The following is a 26,873-nucleotide window of genomic DNA, read 5'->3' as shown; positions in this document are numbered from 1 at the left end:
GAGAGTCTCATGAAACTTGTTCTTTTCTTTCCATCACTGCCCTGGGGAGTTCACTAGAGGAAGGACCCTCAGAGGGGCAGGAGTCAACAGGCTTTGGACCCAGGGTTGTGAGTAACAGAGTCTGTGTAGTCCACGGGCAGCACTCAAACCAAAGGCAGGAAGTACAAACACCTCCAGTTACCGCGAGAGAAGAGCTCGAGGCCACAACTTTAAGAACTTAGAGATTCTGGGGCTGTATAGCCTTCTGAGGCTTTTTTCCCCCCAAGTGAAACTGTGTCCTTAGGCAATTAAAACCTTTACCAGAGAAAAGGATCTAGAGCGGTCTTCCTGGACACTTTATCTGCACTCTATCACAGAGGGAAAAGGAGAAAAATAGAAGAAAAGGCCGAGAAAAGTGGAAATCAGGCAGAAGGAAATTCGTCCAGCAATGGCTTTGGGTACTGAGACTGGAGTCTGGATGTGTCAGTGGCCAGCCCTGAGGAGCCCCCACAGCAGAGGTAAACCCTGAAGCTCACGCTCAGCCTCACTGCTACACTCCTGCCAGCCTCCTGTCCCCAGAACAGCTCACACGTGTAAGTTTCTGCTCATGCCGTTTCTTCTGGCGACCAGGCCCATCCTGTCTTGTCTGCCATCTTCCTGCCACCCTTGACTTCCTGCTGAGACATCGCACATCTCTTTAGCCTGACTACTCTGTTGTTTCTCTCCTTCCCTCCTCCGCTCCATCACTCCCGTCTTCCTAGAATACCACCATGTCCCAGAGTACTCCAGCAATCATGTGTAACCTTCAGGTAATAACCACAAAATTGAAGGAAGGGGCGGGGCAGAGAAAAGAAAGAGGAAGTTGAGGTCATGCACTTTGCTATTAAGGAGACAGACACCTCTTGTAGGCGCTTTCTGTTTTTCATGATGAAATTTTGTGTAAAAAGAAAGTGGAGGCATTAATATTTACAGAGTCTGCTCATGTGCAAATGCCCCTTCAGTGCAAAATGGCTAGCATGTTCACACCAGCCGTGGCCATGGAGGTAATAACGTGCCTCTTTTGGAGGGAGGCGAGTTTAATTAAGTTCTAGGCAGTGAAACCCTTGAGCCAAGGGATCTCGAAGGCAAGTCCATTCTGGTGTACCACCTTGGGCTGCACTTAATAGTCCATCGTGCAAAACAGACATCAAGGGGCAGCTTCCAGGGCTGACTTATGGAGAGTCTGTGTCACGTCACCGAGTCAAACAAAAGTCAGCCAATCTACGGTTTTCAGTCACTACACCAAGTATCTGGGGATGTCTGGCATGGAGTCGGAGGCTGGGGTGGGCGGCCGGCAAAGGGGCAATCCAGACCTTTCCTGCAGCAGTGCTTTAAGTGGGGTCCAGGACAGTGCTTGCCACTGACCAGGTGCAGCTCCTGCTCTAGAGAGGTCTTGTTTTGTCCAGTTTCCCTCAGTTCTTAAATCATCTGTCCAGTATTGTTTCAGTTTGTATATTTAGAAATGTTCTTTCAATAGCACTCTGAGTTCAGAGTAACAAAGAAAAAGAATAACAAAGAAAAAGAATTGTAACTGGAAAAAAATCTAGCTGGCTTTGTCAATTTTTTAAATTGACAAAGTTTTACTCCATGGTGAATCTTCAAATTCTTTGCTGAACACATCTTAAAGTACACTATACTAGGAATCTGGACACCTGGGCTATAATCTTTGCTCAACTGTTCTTGGATGGAGGCTTCTTACCATCATCTGGGTCTAGGTTTGCTCATCTGAATATGAACTCCAAGGCTAATTAGTCTCTAAATACTCTCCTGTTCTTTAATCCTATGACAAAGAAGGAGAGTGCAGCTATACAATCAGTGGCAATTTCTTATTTTTCCAAGTTCTCTCAAAGAAAACAGGCTATTTATATAACCAGAAAACAACCTTACTGAAAATGAACAGTAAATAACCCTAAATATTTACAAAGATGGGATCTTGCAGCAGAGCCAAGAAGACAAGGACTTCAAGCATATGGCTTCCACACAAGTGATTACAAAGCTTCCTGCCACAGGCTAAGACCCTTTTCATGCAGGAATAAATCTATATCCCTGCAATCTGATATGAAACACACTGTTACTATAAATAGAAAACATAGTTTGGTAGTGTGGTCAGCCATTAGTACCACCAAACCAGTCATGGAGGGGATAGGGAGATCAACACGTCCTCGAGAAGAAAACACAAATCCAAAATAAATGTGAAAAAATGGTTTTCTAAGAAACACAAGACAGAAAAACTAAACTGGTGGAGAAAATGTGACAGAATGGCGAAGTTTTCCTGACTGTAAATCAGGTAACTTCACTAATGAAAACGGCTTGGAAAGGTACCAAATCCTAAGACAAAGGTGAGCATCAGTGTATTTGATGGGACCAAGTATTCCTGAGCCTTGGGCCCCTGGAGTTATTGGAGGGGCAGCACACTTAGTTAGCCAGTTTCCTACTGTCACTACCAGCTGGGGAACAGACAAGAACGTTCGTGGACAAATTGTTCAGTAGCTCTACAGATATTAGGCAATCATGCTGGCATAGTGACGTGGCATGCTCCTGATGAACACAGAGGCAACCTGCTTGGGCCCACTTCCAATCAGTTAGCAAAATTCACACATTCTTTAATTTTGGCAACAAAATATGTGCAGCATCTTAATACTAAATAACTCAATGAGCCTTTGTGAGACTTCTATCCACAGAAAAACTAAGCTCTGATCACAGTGAAACTGATAAAGGGGAGAAGACCCAGAAAACAGTATAATAACAATGATCACAGACTCTTGCTTGGTTGACACTAAGGAAATGCTTTATGACTTTTATGATGCAAAATAGATCAAATCAAATGCTATAAAGTTAATAAAATGTTATGTCTAGCTTAGAACAAATGAATATAATTTAATTTTGTTGTATAAATTAATCAAGAAATTAAATAGGTTTGATAAAATTTACTCTAAAAATATTCCCTCTAGACTGGTATAATTCTATATAAAATATTTATCCTAGGAATGGACTAATATCTCTCAAAGATTACAGGGAAAAGCATCCTTTCTGTTTGATGTGGATATGGAACATGACCCCAGGTTTAGGTACTGAAGGGCTGGTCACCAGCTGGGGGCACTATTGAGAGGACAGGATAATGAGGGGCTGGCATAGTGGAAGGGGTGACTTGGAGGTCAGGTCTAGCTGAAAGAGGTAGGTCACTGGGGTGTGCCTCTGAAGGGTTTATGTAGCCCCAGACTTTTCACTGTGAGATGAGTACCTTCCCTCTCCCATGTCTTCCCAGCATGAGGTTTTCAGGCTGCCTGCAGGCCAGCGTAGCAGAGCCTGTCAGCCAAGGCTGAGACCTCTGTAACAGAGCCATGGGAACTCTGCTTCCTGTTAAGTCTTTTTTCTCAGCTGTTTGTGACAGCAACAAAACACTCCAACAGAATTTTAAACAGACTTGGAAGGGACCTCAAATGCAATGGCCAGACTGTGATGGAATCTGACTGGAACAAACCAACTGTGAAATAACACTATGAGGCCATTGTAGGTCACTGGAAGAGACCACTTCAGATTATATTTACAGTTACAGTTGATCTGTTGGGTGTGATAATGAAATTGCAGTTATTGTACCTGTATATACTAAGAAGACTGCAAGAAGGAGAATGCACTAAAAGATGACATGCAGGGCTGTCAGTGAGGCATTCGCTATGCTGACCTGAGGACCTGAGCTCAGATCCCCGGCACCCGTGTCACAGGCAGGGCAAGGCAGCATATGCCTATCATCCCAGGAGTGGGAAGGTAGACCAGAGATCTCTGGGGCTCGCTGGAAGGCCAGCCAGTCTAGCCAAACAGAATCAGGGAGCTCCAGTGAGAGGCTGTCTCAAAAACTACAGTAGGAAGTGGTTGAGAGAGCTTCCTGACACTGACCTCTAACCTTCACACAAGTGCACATACACACAGACACATGAATCTCATGCATATACCTCCGCCCACAAAAGTGTTGGAGGAATAAATAGAAGACTGTCAAGATGGTATTGATTGTTAAATGAGATACATATGTCCTTTACTTTGATATAAAAAACGTGACTGTCCTTTACATATAAAATGCAGTCTCTATCCTAGACTATCATAATCATTCAACAAAGTCAGCCATTACATTTTTGCTGCTGTTACTATTGTTAGAATCAATAGAGTTGAACTGGTGTGGTATTATGGGGAAATAGGAGCTGGAGAGATCTAAGTCTGCACTAAGCAGCTATGTGATCTTGGACAAACAGCTGAACCCTTTGAAGATTGTCTGTTTATTGCAAAGACATAGAAAGTACAACTTTTATTTTACTCCAGTGTTGCTGTAGAAGTAAATGATCAAAAGCATTGGAAATTGTAACACACACAAATACCCCTGCTTTTAATCCTTCTTCATAAGAAAACTATGATTCAACTATAGATGACATTGAATATACATCACAACTGTTTTAAAGTTGAATCAGAGGAGAAAATAATGTGGCTGTTCAGAGGAAAAGATGATTGCAGTTTTCTGTGACACCAACTAAGAGAGGCTTCCTAGAGGATGAAGCACCTGAGGATGTTCCCAGGTGAAGACGGAAGGAGAGGTGATGTGTGCCCAAACAACACAGAAAAGGGCAGAGGGGTAGCAGGGCATGCTAGACACAGAAAAGTTGGAAGAGTCTCGCGTATCTCTCTATAAAGAAGACTTTATCTGCTATGTAAGGCAGGCTAAGCTTTAAGTTTTAGCAGGAAAATAAAGTTGGGAACTATCTTATTGCAGATGTGGAGCTGAACAGAATATCAAAGAATGAGTCATGTTATGACATGAAGAACACAAGGTAGAGAAGCATCCTATATAAAAAGTCCTGTATGACAAGGACGATGTCATATACTCGAATCTTGACAAGGGGAAATATGAATGATGGAACACACAAAGAAGTTAATACCAGGCAGCTATTGTTCAGTAAAATGATAACAAAAAAGTCTGGCTAAAATGAAAAAAAAAAGTTGACAAGTGATTTTAGTAGATTGTTCAGGTAGGAGTCACTATGGATAATTAACCGTACCTCATTAAGCATGGGTCAAATGCTGAGGACTTGCTGTGGAGTTTTGCCTAACACTAAACCAAATGACATTGGTTGTGTAGTTGATTAAACTTTGATTTCTAAAACAAAACATACAAGATTTTAAAATAATTCTTATGTAAGGGTAGGTGAGCATTTTAGATGTTATTAGAAAGATATGTCACCTTCAAATGTCTAATAAAATGCAACTCTTCTCAAATCACAAGCATTCTTATTCCCAAACGTTTATTCTTAGGAACTTCAGGATAAAAAAAGAAATGACATACCTGTAGGCTCATTCTCTAACCCAGTTTCTATAAATATTTTTATATCATGTGGACTAGTGTTCAAAAAAAAATGAGAGATGTCAAGAAGCTTGTTCTTTGTATTCCTAGAGCTGGAGAGTCTCCTCACACCCCAAAAAGCATGACCAGTTAAGAAATCGACAGACAACTCTTTTTGTTAAATGGAATATCATGCAACATAATAATAAAAAGTAAATAAAACCAGGAAGAAACTCCTAATTACAAGGAAGGAGAAGTTGTAATACTGTAATTACAAGGTGGTGGTGGTGGGGGGCACATGGCAGTATTCTGCAGACTTCCTATATCTGCTGCATAGGCTCTAAGTGACCATCAAGCATGGAAGTCCAGGGCACCTGTCCCATTTGGTTTGAAGGTGGCAATTATGCCTCATTTCCTAGAAAGACTGCACTGGCAGAAAAATCCCACACTGAAAATAGAAATTTAAAAACTTACTTTTCAAAGTAAAATGGAAGCTACTTCATTCTCATTTATTTGGGGGAGTGTTGTAAGTGGACTTGTTTTCAGCTTCCTAACAGATGTGGACTTTTGTCTAATACTGGAGATGCTTAAAAAGATGGAATTACCCACAAGGAAGAAAGGGTTCAGTCAGGGTGAAAAGGTGACACACTTCCAAACCAACACTCACTTCCTCTCATTTCCCCATGCTTAAAAGCTGCTGGTGGTAACACAACAGCCTTCTGAATACCTCCAGTTACAGTTACAGCTCATGGCTGTAACTCATGTCATGGCTTCAGCCAGCGATAGTTGGTGAAGAGGAGACTGGGCAGCCTGCTCCCTACCACCACCAGTTCATATAAAGAGCAGCCATTATGTTTACACTTGTGCTGACAACTTCTCTGTCCTACTGAATCCTCAAAGCTTCGCTTCACACTGTTTCCCAAGTTGTCACCAATGCTTGAGGAAGAGAAAGGAAGAAGACCGAGCACTGTCACAGTTTGCTTAGTTTCAAAATAAAACGGATGAAGAAACTGTCATTTCCCCTGATTGTTTCAGTGAAAACTGGCTACATCACCCCAGGCAGCTCAGAGTCAAGCCTGTACTCTCACAGGCTTGCCTTTCTCATGGTGATGCTTTACAAGGCAGACATCAGTACAGATGAGAAAGGAATACAAAACACTTGGAGGTATGAAAACCTGCTGGTCAGCAAAGCAGGGTGTTGTTCAAAGCTACTGAAAGAGGACACCTTCCTGAGACAGAAGGAGAGAAAGGGAACATGCTCCTCAGACCTCAGGAGGCAGTGGACAAAGGTCCACCAGAGTCCTGCCTGTTCTACACAGATGTCAGCGCCTCAGAAAACAAGTTTGAATGGAACTTAGTTGGCTCAAGTGTTTATACAATTCAATTTGGGTTTTTAGGCAGCCACGTTGGTCCAACTCCCACCTTCTGATTGGTAAATACAAGCATGAAACACCACTCTTCAGAGCTAAATGCTAGCTAGTGATTGCTCAGAACATGAAGATCACCCTGCTTTGCTCACAAGGCTCCAGTCTCAGATCTGAGCTATCTCAGGCACATGGGCACTGAGCCAAGTACTAGCCTAGATTCTGCCTGACCCAGCAGGGGCAAGCTTACAGAACTCAGTCCATTGTTTTCAGATCTCCTGAAAAATCTAAGTTTTAAATTCAAATTACTTCTAATACTTTATGAATTATTGATATTTATACTTTGCTAAGTAGGAAATACAGAGTCCTCTAAGATACTTTTCAAATACCGGATAAACACTATTCACAAAGCATCACAGAGGATGCCTGTATAGCCAAGGCCCTCAGTGGCTCACTGGCATTGGTAGGGAAGGCAGACAAATTCATGAATCTAACAGGAGACTGACAGAAACCTAAAAATGGCCTACTTCATCACTTCAGAGAATGTGAATTCAGGGTAGTGATTTACATAGTGAGGATAAAAGCACAAAGACCAGGCGGTGGGGTGTGGGCGGGGAGACGCCAACAGAGAGCAGAGGCTGCAGGACAACCATCCACACAGGAAACAACTCTACCTTCGATCTGAGGGCAGATCTGGAGGTGAGGGAGGAGATGCCCAGCTGAAGGCGGTGGGCTAGGCCATGGGTATCAAAGGGCAGACTGAAGGAGCTCGACCGAAAAGACCCAGGCAGCAGAAACGCTCTCACAATCTGAAAGCCCCTCAGCACTGGGACCCGGGATAGGCTGATGATAGACTTTCAGGTTAATAACCAAAAATCCTCCGGATACGAAGAGGGCCTGTCCGTCAGTCATGCCTTGACCACTGGAGACCCACCCGCCTTTGGCACTCTCATATCTCTGAGAACTAACTATCCCTTGAGTCCCAGCTCTGAGTATTCTCTTTGTTGGTCTGATCTGTTGCTGAGTTGCCAGCGATGGCTGTTTCTGAGGCCACTGTCTTGACAGGAAGAGTTTTCAAAGGACACACGAAGTACTCCAGGCTTTTAGTAACAAAAAATCTGTTAAGAACTCGGGGCTTGAGCCAGGCTAGGTGGCACATACCCATAATCCCAGCATTCAGGAGGCAGAGGTGGGTGGATCTCTGTGAGTTCAAGGCCAGCCTGGTCTACATATTAAGTTCCAGCCCAGCCAGAGATACACAGTGAGTCTCTGTCTCACAAACAAAACTCCAAATCATCTAGGCTTGTGGGCTTAGAGAAGGACCTGGGGCGAGAGGGAGGGATGGAAAGAAGAGGCAGGCAGGATGGAGGATATAGATGCCGGGTGCACGTATTAAGTTTAAAAAATAAAAATTAAAGATTAATAAAAGCATAACTGCATACTGGGCTTTATATATTTATGAAGTCCAAAGTAATCATGTTTCAATGGGATCAGACCATCAAGGATTCAATGCCACCTGTTAGCCACTCTTCATTAACCTATAAAAACTTACTAGAAAAATGACTATCAATAAATACAAGTAGGTAGGTATTTTCAAGTGGTGAAAAAAAACATGAATTATCTATTTTATGTTTAATTCTTGTTTAGAAAAAAGTGAACTAAGAGAATACAAAAATGCTTTTAAGACTTCCATGTGATGCATGGGTTTTATTTTTAGCGGGCACTAAGTGCTGTCCGTGTGGAATACTTCCCATGCTTTATCACATGTCACCTTTACATTAGCCCAGCTGAGTGCATACTGTTTACACTGCCAAGTTAGACTCAGAAAGCTGAGCACCTTGCCAGAGTCCACGCATGTGGGAGACTGGCTGCTAGACCTTTACCACTAAATTCCAGATCCACGCCTTCGACGATGGGCCAGCTTGATTCCAGTTTTAAAAATTTCAAGCCAGTTAGCAGGCTGAGCAGCTAAAAGTACTTTTGAATAAGCCTGATGACCCCAAGTTTGATTCCTGGAAATCGTGTAAAAGAGCCTGACACAGAAGCAGAGTGTACCTATAAACCTAGCACCCCTACAGTGGGATGGAAGTGGAAAACCACCCAGAAGCTTGTGAGTAGCTAACATGGAATCTGAAGAGAGACTCTGACTCAACAAAAAGTTGTCCTCTGACGGCCAAACATGATCTGAGATGCATGCATAAAGTAATAATAAGTAAAAATTTTAACTGTAGGTTTAAGACATTATACATTAAAGAGTGTGTATTTTTATGTAAGCACAAAACAAGAAACACAAAAAGAAGGCTAAGCTTCTGATTGCCCTTAAGACCAACTTGTAAAAAACCAAAGTGCTACTCAGTGAGGAAAACTATCAGAATGTTCTAATACTAAGTGCCCACCCATCCCTTAGACAGCATAGACATATAACACCTCTACTGTGTAGCAGTAATGTGCTAGGGACCCAGGACAGAAAGGAACCAAAGCAGCACAGTTCTTGTTCCCGTGGAGCATACAAATTGGGCTGATGGTCACTACCTATGAAATACAGCTCCATAGAACGAGTATGAAAAGAAGGGCTACAGGCGAGGCGACAATGGAAGCCAGCTCAGACGAGGCATGATGTCCCTCCCGGGAGCTGGGGAGGGAGCCGCAGGTAGAAGCACAGGCATGAACCAAACACCAAAGAGATGAGAACCTGAAGGCAGGTCTGGGTGGTTCAAGGTAGCACAGGCTAAGACAGACATATCAAAGCCTGGACTGGAGCCGTGGGCAGAGGTGGCAACCTGCAAATTGCATGGCTCTATCTGAGAGCAAGGAGGAGCTGACTGCAGCAGAAAGACACAGAAACACTTAGTTTGTACACCCATTAACCTGGCTGAGAGTGGATGTCAGCATGTAAGGAGGTGCAGCTACTGTCTGGAACCTGTTCTGCACTCCGGATGGCAGGGGATGGTGGGGTGAGCGTGACTAGGGTAGCAAAGCTGGGAAGGTACAGACAACCACGGGGCAAATGGACAGGGTGATGGGAGATGAGTGGAGATGGTTAACCTTGGGATAATGCTAAGGACTAGATGCTATCTATAAATTACTCTTTGGGTGGTAAGGTATTTCATACTGTGAATTTAAATTTGTCATTTTATTAAAAGGAAAAAGAATTTCCAAATCCTTATTCCCCCAAAAAGAAACTTACTGCTTCTGAAGCATTAGCATTCGCTCATCTGTGCTTGGCTCCCAGCCATAACTCACCTGGTTCCCGACCAATAGTAAGTGTTCGCCAAGGACAAAGTCTTTGAGCATGTCTTCCATCACTACCATGTGCTAGGAAAAATTAAAAAAAAGAAAGATTTAAACAGGGTCAAAGAAGAAAGTTAGCTATACAGGTGTTATCTTAGAATGCAGAGCATATATTATGATAAAATAAGTAACTGACTTGAATCAAAACACATTTTTGTTATTGTTGTTGTTGAGACAGATTCTCTCTCTGAAGCTCTGGCTGTTCTCAATACTCTATGTAGACCAGGTTGGGGTCAAACTCTGCCTACCTAGTGCTGGGATTAAAGACGTGTGCTGTAATTAAAAACATTTAATGATGTGGATAAGTAATCAATTAGGTCACCAATACTGAAAACTTCAAATATCTAAGCAAACTACTGACCAATATTTCAAATAATTTCTATAATTCAAAGCAAAATTTTTATTTACATTTCTATAGAATTGGCTTATAATTTAATGTAATATTTAAATTGATGCTTGCTAATTTAAGTAAACAAATACCACCAAAAACCTCCATTTTGGACTTTCTTTTTTTAAAAAAGTATACCTTTACATATATACACATACATATATATTTATATACATTTTTATATGTAATAAGATAAAATTAAAACTATATACATAAGTATATATATATATATATATATATATATAGCATATAAATTATGTGTGTGTGTGTAAAACTAACACATCTTAGTTGGACACAAACAGCAGGAAAGGTCCAAGATGAGGCACCAGCAACAGAGACCCACTCACTCACACCCTTAGCTTAACCATCTATTCACAAAGCTGCGCAGAGCCTTAGAACTGAAAGGCACTTTTCACCTTCCATTATTTTTCGTTTGAATTATGACACAATATGATGAAAGGGCAAGATTAGAGTTGCTCACAGCAGCTACAGAGCAGACTGCATTGCTCTTTTGTGTACCAGGAAATAGGACATGGGTAAGTAGGTTACAAAGGCTCATGGGACTGCAGAAAGAGCTGTGTCCTGGAAGAATCTAAATCTCTAGTCTCTCTTGAAATCTCAACTAAATCAACAACAGCCCAAAGTGCTCAGGTTACTCAAATTCTCTTATTTTTGAAAAAAAAAACCATATGAACCTTTTATAACATATACATGCTATACATATTTCCTAGAATTTTATTGGCTTGCTTTTCTTGATTTTTTGACATTCAAAACTTTTCAAATTCTGTAATGAAATAAAAACTAAGAAAGTTCTTTTTTCCCCCATCTTTCAAGAATAATGAGTATATTGGTAGTTTAAATTTTCTTAAATTGGATACGCTAGGGAACTAAATTTTTAAAAAGGTCTAAAGTAAAATGAGTGTATTCACTTACTGTCTTTCTGATATATTAAAAATAAAGAAAAAGAGACACTGGGTTACTAGTAAAAATAAAGAGTATCCTAAAAGTAAACAGGTATGACTGTCGTCAAGGAGGAGGACCTGTGCACCCCTCACCCTGGATCTTGCTGATAAGGGTCTGCAGACTGCTTCCTTTTTAACTAAGTGGTCATTTCAAGACCCTGGTTCTTCCTCAAGCAAAGGAACAAACGTCCCCAGAAGCAAATGGATGGCCAGGCCACACTTAAGAACCATCCGTCTGTCTCTAAGTCTCCTTACTGCTCTGTCTTCCTGCTGCAGACGGTCACTACATTTGCCAGCAGCCAAGGTCCCCGCCAACATGAATGAGTATCCTGGTCTCTGCAGCATCACTGGCAGGTTCTCCTGTCTACCTATCTTCCCGCGGCTCTGTCTTCTTTTGCTCTTTCTCACCGTCTTCCTGGCTGCTTTCTTTTGGATATGACAGAGTGGGTTAGTGCCTATGCAGACACTGGACTTGCCTGAGAGCCAGGTAAGGGACCGGAGCAGAGTTACAGGGCCGATGAGCCAGCTCAGCAGGTAATGGCTATGCCCTACAAGCCCGAGGGGCCAGGCTCAGTCCCAGGACTCACATGGTGGAAGCAGATGACTGACGCCTACAAGTTGCCATCTTTCTTGTGTGCATGCAGATGTGTGCCCATATATGTACACGAACTCACAAATGTAAAACAAAAACAAAACTTCAGATTGTCTCAGCTGTAGACAATTATAACGTAAAGCAGGTAGTCTACAGGCTTTCTCTGTGACGACTGTTATTCCCCAGTTTCCTAAACTCAACTCATCCAAAACTTGACCCCTTCCAGCTTTCTTCTTCCTCCTGTATCTCCCCTACCCCACTAAAAAAGATCCTCTTCTTCCTGTGATCACACTGTGACATCACCATGGTCACGCTGCTCTTAATGGTAATCTTGTTCAAACCCAAGTCTTAGTGACTGAGACACAGACACAGAGAGAGAGAGAGAGAGAGAGAGAGAGAGAGAGAGAGAGAGAGAGAGAGAGAGAGAGAGAGAGAGAGAGAGAGAATTTTCTTTCTTTTCTATTGGCACAGCTGGATTCAGGGCGTTTATCATCTCCGACCTAGATTCTGACTGGCCAATTTAGCTTCTGAAACTTCCGTTTCTCTTGAAGCAAGTGCGTTCTCCCCAGTACAGACACGGCTGCTGCTCTGTTCACAGGCTTGCCACTCATTTTTCAAAGCTCCTGAGATGACTCTTAATGCTCTGGGAGCAGTGGTCACTCCTCACACTCCTGTGCACGCCCGACCCCGACCCCCCTCACCCCCACCACACACACACTACCTTTCCAATGTGAGCACAATCAGGAGTGATTTTCTGTTCTCTGTCTTTCCAGCAGGTGATGTGCTCCCTGAGGGAGTATGAAACCAAGTCCCCAATTTCTAGCACCTAAGGAGTGCTGCAAGGTGTCCCCGACCTCTGTCTCCACAGCCACTGCCTTATTTCATTCAGACCCTTAGCTGTGACCTGGACTGTCTCAATCACCCCTCCCCTATCTCTGTCTGGTTTCTAACTCTTGGACAACACTAGAGAGTGAAGAAAAAAGTTAGTGAAAGTGCAAACGTGCTTACAATCTGTCACCAATTTCCTTCCCCAGGATCCCAATTCTGTCATTAGTGAAGCCTGGACAATGCCCCCTCCTCAACACCTGACACTTTTCAACTGGAAACCAAGGATCTGTGGACTGAGGTCAAGGACATGTGGCTTCCTAAGAAACTGTCTCTCTCGTATATAACCGAGGTTCTGCAAATGCCTGCCTCAGCCTAAGTTACCCAACTTTGCCTGGTTAACCAGTTTTCGGAGACCTTTCCAGTCAGCCCCCATCATCTCTTTGATGTTCCCTTAGTAACCTGCATGCACCTTCATCACACTATGTAGTAACATATGCACTTACTAACCTGTTTTTCCATTAGATGAAAAGCAATGGAGTCCTGGAGATGCATCTGCTTGTGTGTATACCTTTTTATCTCTGTACCCCAATACCTTAGGGAGAAGCCTGATGTGTGGTGTGTAATTTTTCAGGTCTAAAGCTCCTTGGGCTTATTAAAAAGCTATTAATCTCATTATTCTCCAATTTCTCCTATTTACTGCTCCAAGGGTCATATTCTATATTAAAGGGTTTAATGAAACAATACTCCTTAGAATGGATGCTCAAAATCTTATTCATCCCTTTTAATCCCCTCAACACTTATTTCCAATGTGCTAGAAACTTCAATGAAGACAGCAGATAAAGAAAAGAGCAGGGGAAAAACGTTTTACAGACCATTTTCAATGCACTGTGGTAAAGGGACAACAGGACATCACAGGAAAGATGGACTGGATATAGCCTGTATCTGTGACACTGAAGAGTCCTGCTTCTAAAATGCACAGGATAAATGAAGCAGTAGTACCTACTGCAGGAGCAGACTGCATCAAGTCCCATCCCCGGAACTGTAGCAACTAAAATCCTTCCTAATGGTTGATTCATTACGCTTTGCGGGAATAGGGACATTTGGAGACGGGTTACACAAAGCCCCTCAGGGCGTCTGTGGAAAGTTCACTGCAGATCTGCAGTCGTCAATGTCTGTGTCACCAGTACCATGGCAACAGACACTGTTCAAGGACACAATGGTCCTCCTCCCTACTGAACTTCCTACGTTCTTATATGCTCTGGAGTCTTTTCAGCCTTAACTATTCTGGAGTTTTTCTATTGTTACTTATAACAATTTCACAGTGTTTTTTTCTTTCTCTCATTTCTGCTATGTGGACAGCATGTGAAATGTGGACAGAGAGTGCTGCTTAGAAATACTATTGTTCCTTTTTTAAAATTAAATTTATTTTATGTGCATTGGTGTCAGATTGGTGTGAAGGTGTCAGATCCCTTAGAACTGGAGCTACAGAGAGTTGTGAGCTGCCATGTGGGTGCTGGGAATACTTTGGAGACCTCGTCTCCAAAGAATTAATTGATTTAATTTGAATTAAAGTTTAAAATAAAGTTTGTTTCAAATACTTCTCCTGCATAAAGATGTGTTTGTTTCCTTCTCCTCCTAGCTTTAAAATAGAGATGATAATAATATAATTTTTACCCATTTGGATTATTTTTAGAGTTGGCATACTTACACCATAAGAGCTATAATCACTGGCTACTGATATTCATTATTCTATACCTTCAGGGAAATTTGTGAAAAGTAGTGAGGTATTGTTAACAGATGACAGACCCAACTCAAACCCTGTGTCTACCTCCGGTTAGCTGTATGGCTTTAGAGGAATATCAGGCCTATGAAGAAGGCACAACTGGTCCTTCTTGAACCCGGGTCCTACGGAAGAGCAGCCAGTGCTCTCAATCATTGGGCCATCGCTCCAGCCCACTATTGTTTCTTTTAATAAGGTTTTTGTTTTTACATCATAGATAAGAGTATTCCTTCTATCTCTATAACTTGATTTTCTGTGCCTTCGTATATTGATTATGCAATAGTCGTAAAGAAAAAGCAAGCACACATCAGTTAACTGATCGTAGAATGAAACCAAGCAAAAGCAGTTGAAAGGCTTTTGCTATGCAAAAAAATAATTACAGCTTTGATATATAAGTATCTAAATCAAGGTATTTTATTAAGAAAGAAAAAACTTGCCTGGATACGTTTATACTATTAATCTCACTTAGGGACATAAATTATGATACTCAGAACCATGAATAAAATTAGTGAAAGAAAATGCACTATAATTTTGCTAACTCCTTAGAAAGGTAAAGTAAATTCTAACATAATTTGTAAATGTAATTATTTACAGGCAGATTAGCAAATAAGAACTACAAAAAACTAAATATGCTTTTATTACAAAAGAAATATATAACTGAAACAGAAAAAGACATTTTCAGAAATATTTACTAAAACCAAATCTTAAAGAAGCGAAGTTCCAACTTATTTCTGTGTCTTGGGAAACAGTCCACACTAGTGGTCAGCTTGTGAGGGCAATGGCCCTGTCACAGTCGATCCGCCGAAGAAAGGGGCAGAGCAGGGAACACGGGAATCCTGGGAAATGCAGCAAAGGAGAGGGAAGAGGAGGAACGCCTGCGTAGACACACCTTCGGTGAGCTACAGAAATGTCTTAACTAGAAGCCAAAGTCAGAGCCAGGAGGTCTGTCTGTCTGTCTGTCTGCCTTAGTAAGGTATTTTCCTGGCCTCAAGCAGAGTCATGAAACGTGTGTGCACATACCATGCACACATTTAAATCCACAGCATAACTCCTCTAGTTTTAACCACCGGAAGAACTTTAAACCTTCTCATCACTGTCATTAAGAAGGGTCGGCCCTTCATTGGCCTCACCTGAACTTAAGGTAGGATATCATGACTACAAGTAAACACTGGTGTCATTTGGATCAGAGGTGACGACTATGATGCGATTGGCCCGAGACCACAAAGCCACGCCCTCACCTGGACGTTGTCGTAGAAGAGGACATCAGGCACTTTCATCTTCTCCTGGGCATTGTACACGGGAGCGCTGACCGCACCAATCCTCAGAGACCCGGACACTATCTCACCTGAACAGTGTGTACAGGACAGAGGGTGAGGCACAGCCATGTCCTGCAAACATCCAGAGAAGCCTCGTCTGGCCAACACACACTGCCAGGCAGCTTCTCTAACCTGTGAGGTCTTTAGGATTTTAATTAAACATCTAACGAATAAACTAAAACCCTGTAGCTCTTCAATTTATACTGTAGACCCAATATAAGACCGCAAAGGAAAAGAGCAAGAATGTGACCGTGAACCAACTTACACACCTATCTGCTGAGATAACACACATAACAGCAGGTCCACCAACACCCGTTAGGGTTCAGTTCACAGAACACGGCCATTCGGTAGATAGAGGCCTTCAGGAGAAAGCAGGCTAGCTGCTTTTCAAGAAGTCTCACAGGGAGATACTGTTCGAGGAAGTCTGCCAAGGCTCTTAGTCTTGTAGGCTCAAAGCCTCGCTTTGCCATCACAGCTGAGGGCAAATATAATTTCAGGAACATAAACATATATTTTGATAAAAAGCTACAATTGGAAGATACGGCATCGCAGTCTAGGTACAGCTTTCATATGACCATGCTACACCGACTGCCATCATCATGTTACTTGGAGAGAGACCTGCTGCATGGAGAGCTAAGCCCTATGAGATGGCTGTTCAGTGAGCTTGGGCTCGGGACAAGGGGAGGAATTAGATGCATTCCCCACAAGATCGGTAGCTTTCAAGACGAATGAAACCAGTCAAGTGAACACTCTCCACGTTTGGACCCCCTATCCCTTACAGGAAGCTGAGATGGACACTGCTGGTGATGACCCTTCCCTGACTGAGCAATCTACCATCTTGATGACATGGCCGTTCTCTGGACATGTTGCCAGCTTCAACCAAGTAACATTAAGATTCTACATGGCCCATGGTTATTCTGTCTCTTTGGTGGCCTCTGCACATCTGTTCAGATTCATCAGTATCAAATTTATTATTTTATTTTTAAAAAAGTCATTCAATTTCCTGAATACTAAATTCTTGGTTCAGTGTAGCCACAGTACTAAAACACTGATCACAACCACAGCCGTTACAGCCCTGTTGGAGAACAGTCCTACTTGTGCTTCGATAAGTACATTAAAACAGAAATCTCCCTGTGTTCTCCCTGCAGAACAGGAAACTCTCGGGGTGTGCGGTCCTCCCCACTCCCAGCTTCTCCTATGGCTGTGCAGAAGGGGGGTGTGTGGCACAGTGGGTGACTGGAGGGACCGGAAGGGGAGGGCATACAGCCGGCTCTCATTAGTCTGCCTCCCTAAAAAATGCTCCGACATGCTCTGTAAGAAACTTGGTAGCCCTCAAAACACCAATGTTGGACAAAGCAAACAATTCTAAACTGTATGGCAAAACACATTTGGAAAAGCGTATGTCAAAATTAGACACGTTGATTTACAACAAAAACTCTCCAACCCTTTAGGACATCAGTTCCAAACTGACTCTTGGCGGGGAGCGGGGCTAGTATTCACTGAAAGAAGTGCTATCTAAAGCTGAGCTGGAAAACGGCTTTTGGATTGTTTTTTAGGGAAAGCACTGGAGTCACTTCTTCAGTGCCAGACACAAAACAAAATGGGTCTTTAAAAAGGGTTTTACTGAAACTAATGGCACAAAGTGTTTGATCATTGTTATGTCACCTAATATAGCCAAGTCAAGTACTTACACTTGTAGTTCTCCAGTTCTGGCTCCAGGCTATCCTCAGTATTTATTTCTATTGCAGCATCTGCCAGATTCTTCTCCAGGGCTGACCTAGCCAGGCTTGGTAAGAACCTAGTAAGAGGGATGGAGAGTGGAGATGAACTCAGTCTTTCTTCAGTTCTTAAGTATCTTTTAACACACATACTTCACTATTTACAACCCACTGAGGAGAAACTGTCTATGAAATATAAAGCATATAAAATTTTAGCATAAATACAAATTCAAAGTATGGGTAAAGCCAATGTTTCATATCTAAGATTATTTGTAGTTCGCAATATTTATTCATGTACATTTTGTAGATTACGATGAAATCACCTGTTTTCATAAGTGGATTTTGTGTGCCTCATATTTCTTATTTATTGTACAACTGGTATATCAATTTTTTCTTAACTGAAAAGCAACATTTTAGCCTACTCTAAGTTGGCAATCACAAACTTAAATCAGCAGAAGGGAATCAATGAGGTTCTCCTTATTTTCTAACACAAGTTCCTGAATGAAAGATGATCTGGTTTTGGGTTGCCTTCCTGTACCTATTTTATAAATATGTTGTCAAAGTAACAATCTGGTAAGTGACAGAGACAGTCATCAGCTACAAAGACACCATAAGCACCATGGCCTGGAATAGTTTCCTTCTACACAACGTTATGTTTAGAATTTATGACCACAGTGAACCCACAGGAAGGATCTTCAGTCAGTGACTGCCTGAGCTGCGCTACAGTATGAGCCACGGCCGTGTGCTCCAATATCCAGAATGCACCATCCGAATTCAGGCTGACACAGTATTAAGCTTTGTGGAGGGACCCCACCTCCCTTGAGAACAAACCCCTTACAGTAGAAGGCTGGGGTGAGCCAGAAGGCCTGTGAACAAAGAGTGCTAGACACTGGGGTATTGTTCCCTGTCCCTGTAAGATTCTGAGCCGCAAACCAGACATGGTCTCACCCACTGCCTCCCCTGGGTCCTGTAAGATCATGGGCAAGTTTATATACCTCCAGGCTTATGTCTTATCAGTTCAGCACACCATCACAGTTCTTCCATCACTGCTTTGCTGTTCGAAACCAAGCACCCACCTTATCCCCCAAACCTCACTGTGTGTCCTGTTTCTTGCGCCTTTGTGCAGGCATCACGCTCAACCTTCCTCTCACAGGTGTTCCAGAGTCTGGGAATATTAGGCCCTTTGAGGGCCTGTTTACCACTACCTATCAGATCGCCTGGATTGCTATGGACCACTTGCAAATTTTCTAAGCATTCTTGGTACCCCTGACCTCCACATAGCCGACCCACATACCTCAGGTTGGCCCTAGAGTGGAACATTCCTGGCCTTCTGTCTAAAGTCTAGAGGAGGGAGGATATGGGAGGGGGATATCAACATTAGATCTAAAACTAGCTCTGAAAGACAGATGAGGAGGTAAGCACATTGCAGCAGTCCCCGCAATGGGAGGCTGGGCGGGAAGGGTGGCGGTCAGGGCTAACCAGAGCTTCAGGGAACACTGGGGCACAATGGATATCCAGGAGTCCGACGCAGAATGTAGAACGAATTAATTTGTACTTGAGATTAGAATTCTTAAATTTACAAACAGCACTAGACAAGATAGCATGGTCTACCTGACAAACGCAGTTTGCAATATGTGGTTATTTATTCTATGTGAAATTTATTAATGTGGTTTCAAAGCTTGAAGGTATTTAGTTTAGGCAGTTATACAAATGGAATTCAGTATTTTATACCAAATGCACTTAAATGTGACTATTAAGATCTAGTAGACTTACAGTTAACTGAATTGAGAGAAAAGCTGAAAGAAGACGTTTCGATATTTTTAATCACATTCTTAAAAAATGGAATCCATTTTTATGTTCAAGCACTCTCTAGACAGTCTCTGTAAGCAAAACCATCCCTGGAGATGATTTAAAAAATTCATGTCGATAATTGCTGAACAGTGGACATGAGCAGTTACCAGATTTATGGCTTTGGAATTAATTATTAACAGTGTACAAAGTGGAAATCTTACACACATACTATTAATTTTATATCATTTGGAATTTTTTTAAAAAATGTGTAACTCACTTTTTGGTGACAGAAATTATTTTTTCATTACTTCACTTTTCAAGACAGCTAATCTTTACTTCTGACTGGATTCTTATAGCTCTGTCCAAAGTTTTACCACTAAAGAATCAATTCTCCAAAATGTTTCAAAAGTGCACAAGTCAATGTAATGTAAAATAACAGAACAGACTAGAACTCTTCTTACAGGGGCCTTTGGTCCTTCTATAAAAGAGGCACTTTTAGAATCCAAATTGAGTATGTCTCAAGCTTCTAAATCTTTGCTATGGACCCTGGGTTTTCGAGTATCTAGAAACTGAACGATGCAGCCCCTGGAGTTACATGCAGAGCAGAGGTCGTGAAGGATTCACTCCTCCGTATTTCACATGAGAGTGTGAATGGAAGACAGTCCAATGCCAGGCAGCTTGGGCCGCCTCTCTTGATATCATCTACTTAATGAAAGGCTTCACTGGTATGTTATGAAACTCTTTTCACTTTTGTCTTAAATTCTCAATGAAATTCAATTCCTTTTCATTGCCTCAATATGAAAAGAGGTTATTAAAAAGAAAAAAAATGCACTTCACAAACCCATCGTCTTTTCGGTTCCTTCCTGCCTCTGTGTTACCCTGAGGCTGGCAGGAAGATGCCCGACTGTAGCTGTGGTAAAGTCAACAGAGGATGCATGAATACGACCGCGGCTTGAGTGGTTACTTCCACTTCCAGAGGATCACAAGGTGATAAAAACAGACCTTTTCTGTGGTCCTATAACAACACTGGGAAAATTAGTCATCTCATGCAATGGTCTATTTAAGAAAGTGAAAAGTAAGTATTTTTTCTTTTTTTTTTTTTAAAGATTTATTTATTTATTATGTTTACAGTATTCTATTTGCATGTATTCCTGCAGGCTAGAAGAGGGCACCAGATTTCATTACAGATGGTTGTGAGTCACCATGTGGTTGCTGGGAATTGAACTCAGGACCTCTGGAAGAGCAGTCAGTGCTCTTAACCTCTGAGCCATCTCTCCAGCCCGAAAAGTAAGTATTTTTAAACTCTGAAATATATCAACATTCCAGAAAACTTCAGAGAATGTTTTTTTTTAAGAAATTAAGTACAGAATGGTAACTGAATCTTATTCCAACTTCAACTTCCCTGATCAGTAATGGGGTCTGCATCCCCCAAGTGCTAACTGGATATTGGAATCACTTATTCTCTGCATACACGCCTATCCAAACCTTTGCCTATGGGCCAGATTCCTTTCTAATTTGCAGTCTCTGAGTGCTAGTCCATCCCTGATTATCAATTTTGTCAAACATGTTCCTAGTTGGTGGCTTTTAACTTACAGTAAAAACAGTAGCGCGGTCTCCCTGGAGTAACGGTCAAGAGGAACGCAGCTACATAGCACAGTCTCTTCCCTCACAGATACATACTTCCCTCAACATTTTCCGTAGCAAGTCTTGGAACTTTCTATTTCCACGCCAACTTGAGAGTCATATGTCAGGCGCATTATTACCTTGTGGGATTCTGACTCTGCACACACACACTGTTCCAAGTGCAGCGCATCTCCTCGTCTATGCGGGCAGAAGGATAGCTTCACTCTGACAGCCATCAATAGTTTGATTCTGTTCTCCACAGAAGGACTGCATGTCTTTCATTTAACTGACTCATAGTTGCACAAGTACATGAATGTCATTGATCAGAGCACACAAGAACTTCATTAGACTGTTTGTTCTAGTAATTTACATGATTGTCTCTTGGATACTTTTACTAAAACCAATCATGTTATCTTGGGTGCTGGATAAAAATGTCAAAGATACTATATTCATTTTCTCCAAATGCTTAAGGAAATATGCCAAGTATTTTACCATGAGAAATGTTTGCTGCAAATTTCGAGTCAGCAGTCTTTATCAGGCTGAAGAACTTTGTTTTTATCCATGGTTTACTAAGAATATTCCTGGCTTACTAAGAGTTCGGTTATGATTAGGGAACTGGGTTTCAACAAATTTTTTTTTCACTCTTATTACAGTAAGTTAAAAATAGGATATCTAATCCTTCTGGAACGTACTGCCGCTGCTCTCAAGTCATCACTAATCCTCGCTTCCTTGTGGGCTTTCCCTCCTGGAGTGTTTAGGACTGTTCTTACGGCTGTGCAGCACAGTCACACCATGGGAATTTGTTTTCATTTGTCCCATTTGTGAACTGACACACGTCAACAGATAAACTCCTATTTCACAGTTCTAGCACACTATTAGCGAAAACCGGCTGCAATAATTCCCGTCTCTTACTCTGTTAGAGGACTGGGGTGTAGTTTAGCAAGCACAGGGTGGTGGGCTCAATCCCCAGCAAACCCACAGAAGCTCCATTGGGCAGATTCCAGTCTTTCTCATGGAATCTTCTGTTGACAAACAGCCCTTCAGATTTTGCATCTCTTCACCTTGTGCTAGCTTCTATCCACTTCAGTGCCTCCACAACTCTATCTTTACTGCTTATCAGCCCAGAGGTTTCTTTTATCTCAAAACTTCCATTTCAATTTTTTTTTTTGGTTCAGGTTTGCTTTCAAATTCACCAACTCTTGGTCTCCTTTATGCTAGAGCTTTAAACTTTCCTAACATTTACACCTTCTGAAGTATACCCATTAGGTAATTTCAAATGTTTTACTTTGAGTTCCTGGAGTTCTATTTCTGAATGTCCTATATGCCAAATCTCCTTCATATTTCTTTCTCAAGTAGAGTTAACTTAAAAAAAAAAATCATCATTATGTTAAGTGTTTCGCCTACTTATTCTGTCTGGCACCATTTATTTGACTAGTGTCCACAGAGGCCAGAATCGAGTGTTGGATCTGTTGGAACTAGACTTACAGATGGCTGTGAGCCACAATGTGGGTCCTGGGTATTGAACCCAGGCCCTTTGCAAGAGCAACCATTGCTCTTAATTGCCGAGGCATCTCTCCAACACCTAGTTTATCACATATTGTGACCTCATATTCAGACGGACAGTTTAAAACCTTGGGTAGTAAAGTATTGATATATCCGGGGTTTAGGGCTGCTAGTCTATGAAAATCTAGAGGTAGTTTAAAACTCTGAAAGAGTTAACAAAACTGTAACTTGCGGTTACTAACTAACTAACTAACTAACTAAGTCACCACAGACCCTCATACTTACTCCAGACAACACAAGCACTGGATTTCCTACAGAAGGCTCTTTCCCAACCAAGGTCCCAGAGAGATGACAAACTTTCTCATCATTTCTCTGGTCATGTGACCAAAACCACTTCCGTCAAAAAGGGCGACAAACATGTCTACTCTACTCTCTATGCAAGAGGCCCTGCTGAAGGTCCTCTACCTCACGGACGTCCAGATCCACAGATTCTGCTTCAACGGACATTCAAATCTAGCACTAGACCCTATCCCATTTAAAAGTCTTCTCGGCAGCGAGGGCATCACCCTTTTCTTACTCTGTTTTTACTGTCTTTGATTTGATTTTAATAGCAGATGTATTGATGTAAATTTTCTGCCTATACAATTTGCCTAAAGTGTATGATTTAATCATTTTAATTATGTTCAGTTGTGCAAGCATCTGTGAACAAACAATTTTAGAACATTTTACTTATTCAAAGGAAGACCCACAGAAACTCTAAAGCTCTAGAAAACCATCATATACTTTGCTCTACTCTCGACAGTTCATGTTTTCAATGTATTTTTGCTTTATGTGTATTACTACTGAATCAAACCCATTGTATGAATGCCTCACATTTAATTCATCTATTCAGTAGTCAATGGACACTGGGGTTATTTTCAGTTTTACCTTTCCACATTCTCATAACTTGAGGCTGTTTTATATTTATTCTCCTGACTTTGATCCTTCTCCATTTCTTAGATGAATTCTTATTTCTTGATACACTATTAGTTCCTGACACAAAGAAATCTGGAAGTTGGTTCAACAGTCAGCAATTGTCTTACAGGTTGCGGTGACTGTTTTATTCTACCGTATCTACCCTATTCACTCCCCTATTCTCCTAAACTGCCTACTCTGCTACTCTCAGACCTACAACCAAGTCCTGCCCAAAATAAAATTTTATGCTTAAGAAACAGAGAGAACTGTCTGTACTTTCTGCACCTTATGACTTCAAAATATGCTGTGGAGGCTTTTTTGCTTCAAAAATTGTTTAGAAGTCTAACATTTCTCTGTTTAAAACACAAGAATGGTATCTCTTAACTAGGAGCTATTCGAGGAATTATGCTGTAGACAGTCTTAGTTCGGCTGGATGCACCACAAGGAGAGAAAATTCAAGCCACAGCACAAGGCATTTACAAGAAAAGTTGCCTAGGACACTGAAGTTTCAAAGGACAATTACAAATATTCCCAAGCTAAATCAGGTCTCCTCTTAACTCCTCTTATCAAGGAATGGTTGGGTAATAACCATAACAAATCTCATTAAAATTAATCTTACCAAAAGAATGAAAATATTAAAGTATATAAGAATAATCTAAGAGAAAAGTCTATGCCTATTGGGAACTGTTATTAATCTTTTATTAACTTTTTTTTTTTTCATTTTTCAATACAGGGTGTCTCTATTGAGACAGCTCTGGCTGACCTGGAACTTGCTCAGTAGACCAGGCTAGCCTTGAACTCAGAGAACTCAAAGGCCTCTGCCTCACTGGTGATGGGATTAAGGGTATGTACACCACACTGGTTTTCTTATTAATCTTATATTTCTAGAGAACATATTCTCTTTAAAATTTTGTTTATTTTATGTGTATGGACATTTTGCCTGCCTGTATTGTCTGTGTACACATGTGTACCTGGTACCCAAGGAAGCCAGAAGAGAACACTAGATCCCTTGTGACTGGAGTTACAGACAGCTGTGAGCTGTCATGTGGGTGCTGGGAATTGAATCTGGGTCCTCTGCAAGAACATTTAGGGGCCTTAACCACTTACCTATCTTGACAGCCCTTATTAATCTTTTAAAATAACTTCATACAAACATGATTTTTGTGAGAAAATTCTGTAAGCCAGTGTTTTATAATCACTTCCCACCTGGTATGTAAACTATTAGTATACACTGAAAAGATGTTAGTTTTATCCAATTTAGCTACAGGATCAGTACTATCCAGTTCCAGAACAAATTTGGGAAGCAGCAACCACAACACCTGAGAACCTAGCTCAGAAGACCCATGAATGAGCATACAAACTCCAAACACAGGATTTACTACTGTGTGATCCAAGTAAGGGACTAAAACTGTTTTCTCATTTATGAAATACTTTCGAAATGTGTTCAGTTCATTCTCATTTTATGTTTTGGCACTAGTGACTGAACTCAGGACATTCTCTACCACTGAGGCATCTTAAAACTGCTTTTATGCCTAAATAATTATATCAAGTATGTTCTAATAACAGAGCCAGGCTGAAACAGCTATGTGGCTAATACGTTACTTCTTACAGACGGAACGGAGACTGTCACTTCAGCTTATGGTACCAGTCTAGCAAAGGAGCAGAGACCTGAGCTCTGGCAAAAGGCGAACCTGATTACCTGGAAAGGCAGGCTTTAGTAATGGCGTCATGAAGATTTTCGTTGGGGTACTGTGACAGGCGACGAGAGATCCGCAACAGCTGACGGGTGGAAAGCGATGCTGCCAGGGATTGTGCCTATGGAAAGGCAGAGACAGTCTGCTAAGATTCTACGCCAGCTTGTTACTGCTCCTGTAGAGAGATGTCACAGCACAGTTCCCTACTCCTGAGGGACAGGGCAAACTTAAATGCGTGCAAGAACGAGTTGTGAATAAAAATGAACAGAAGCCAATTTACACTTAAAATGGCCTTCAAGAGAGTTTTACTAATCTATAGGAAGCGTTTATCAACTCAGTTCCATTGCGGTCTTTCAGGGGGTGGGAGGGAGGGTAGGGAGGCTGTTCTAAATGCAGGTCACACCTGCCTCACAAGAAACCCTTACGTACAATCGACTATTCTCGCTTTTCTTCTTCACACAGCTGACTTGTTAAGAGATTCTGAAAACGCTTAGAGCTCTAAGCAAATCTGTGGTTTCTGAAACAGAAAAAAAGGAATTGTGGACAGTTTAGGTTGCTGACCACAAAACGTCAACTAGTTTACCACCTCAGTGGCAGACTGCTGTTGGAACCCTTTTCCTATTGGAATAATTTCATTTTGTTTTCCTCACTTGCCCCAAATTTCACAAATACAGTTGCTAATCCAGAGCCCTGGTAAGCACTCCAGGACTGTCTGCTGACCTGAGCTGGAAACTCTTGGCAGGCAGCACAAGAAGACATTAAATCTCCCTGGCTTTAAACTTAGACAAGTCAGGTTCTCATTAGCCGTGTGGTGTTCACTAATCACTTCACTTCTCAAGTCGGTTTCCTCATCTTTAAGATGACACTCACAGCATCCTGCCCGATGAAACCGTTTTGAGGATTCAGTTCTAAAATGATTCTATAGCAATTAGCACGGGTCAGAAAAACAGGGCTGCCCCCCAAATGAGAGCGATGGTAGGGATGCCTCACAAATGACAGAGATGATGGGGTACCCCATAAATCACAGAGATGGGGTGCCCCACAAATGACAGAGATGATGGGGTACCCCACAAATGACAGAGATGGGGTGCCCCACAAATGACAGAGATGATGGGGTGCCCCCCAAATGAGAGCGATGGTAGGGATGCCCCACAAATGACAGAGATGATGGGGTACCCCACAAATGAGAGATTATGGGGAGCCCCACAAATGACAGAGATGATGGGATACCCCACAAATGACAGAGATGATGGGGTACCCCACAAATGACAGAGATGATGGGGTGTCCCACAAATGACAGAGATGATGGGGTACCCCACAAATGACAGAGATTGGGGTACCCCACAAATGAGAGATTATGGGGAGCCCCACAAATGACAGAGATTGGGGTGCCCCACAAATGGCAGAGATGATGGAGTACCCCACAAATGACAGAGATGGGGTGCCCCACAAATAACAGAGATGATGGGGTACCCCACAAATGACAGATGAGCCAGACAGCCTCCTCACAGTGAAAGCATCCATACACATTCACAGAGGCATTGACATAACTTTATTCTTATTAGATTATTAGACCTAGTTTGCAACTCAGATCAATAGCATGGCTTACCTAAGCCAGAGGATTGAAGCCCTTTTGAAGCTATTTGATCTTTGAGGGGCACTGCAGGCCAGAAGGAACTGTTACTGAGAGTGATCGGGGCAGCAACGTGACCCTCAGCACCTCAGGGG

At 41.9% G+C, this 26,873-nt stretch overlaps 1 protein-coding gene across 1 annotated transcript in view; it reads right to left on the bottom strand.

Moving 5' to 3' along the window:
• The window catches only part of Vwa8 (von Willebrand factor A domain containing 8), a 340,258-nt gene that overhangs the window by 164,401 nt on the left and 148,984 nt on the right, over window positions 1-26,873 (bottom strand). Inside the window, exons 17-20 of the mRNA XM_006989556.4 lie at window positions 25,151-25,266; window positions 17,554-17,660; window positions 15,785-15,891; window positions 9,949-10,020 (exon numbers count right to left, since the gene is read on the bottom strand). Of these exons, the coding sequence (XP_006989618.1) occupies window positions 9,949-10,020; window positions 15,785-15,891; window positions 17,554-17,660; window positions 25,151-25,266 (402 nt within the window). The remainder of the gene's footprint in view (window positions 1-9,948; window positions 10,021-15,784; window positions 15,892-17,553; window positions 17,661-25,150; window positions 25,267-26,873) is intronic.

Source organism: Peromyscus maniculatus, chromosome 9 (genome assembly GCF_049852395.1).
Source record: "Peromyscus maniculatus bairdii isolate BWxNUB_F1_BW_parent chromosome 9, HU_Pman_BW_mat_3.1, whole genome shotgun sequence".
Classification (NCBI taxonomy): Eukaryota; Metazoa; Chordata; class Mammalia; order Rodentia; family Cricetidae; genus Peromyscus; species Peromyscus maniculatus.
This window is presented reverse-complemented; position numbering and strand designations above follow the sequence as displayed.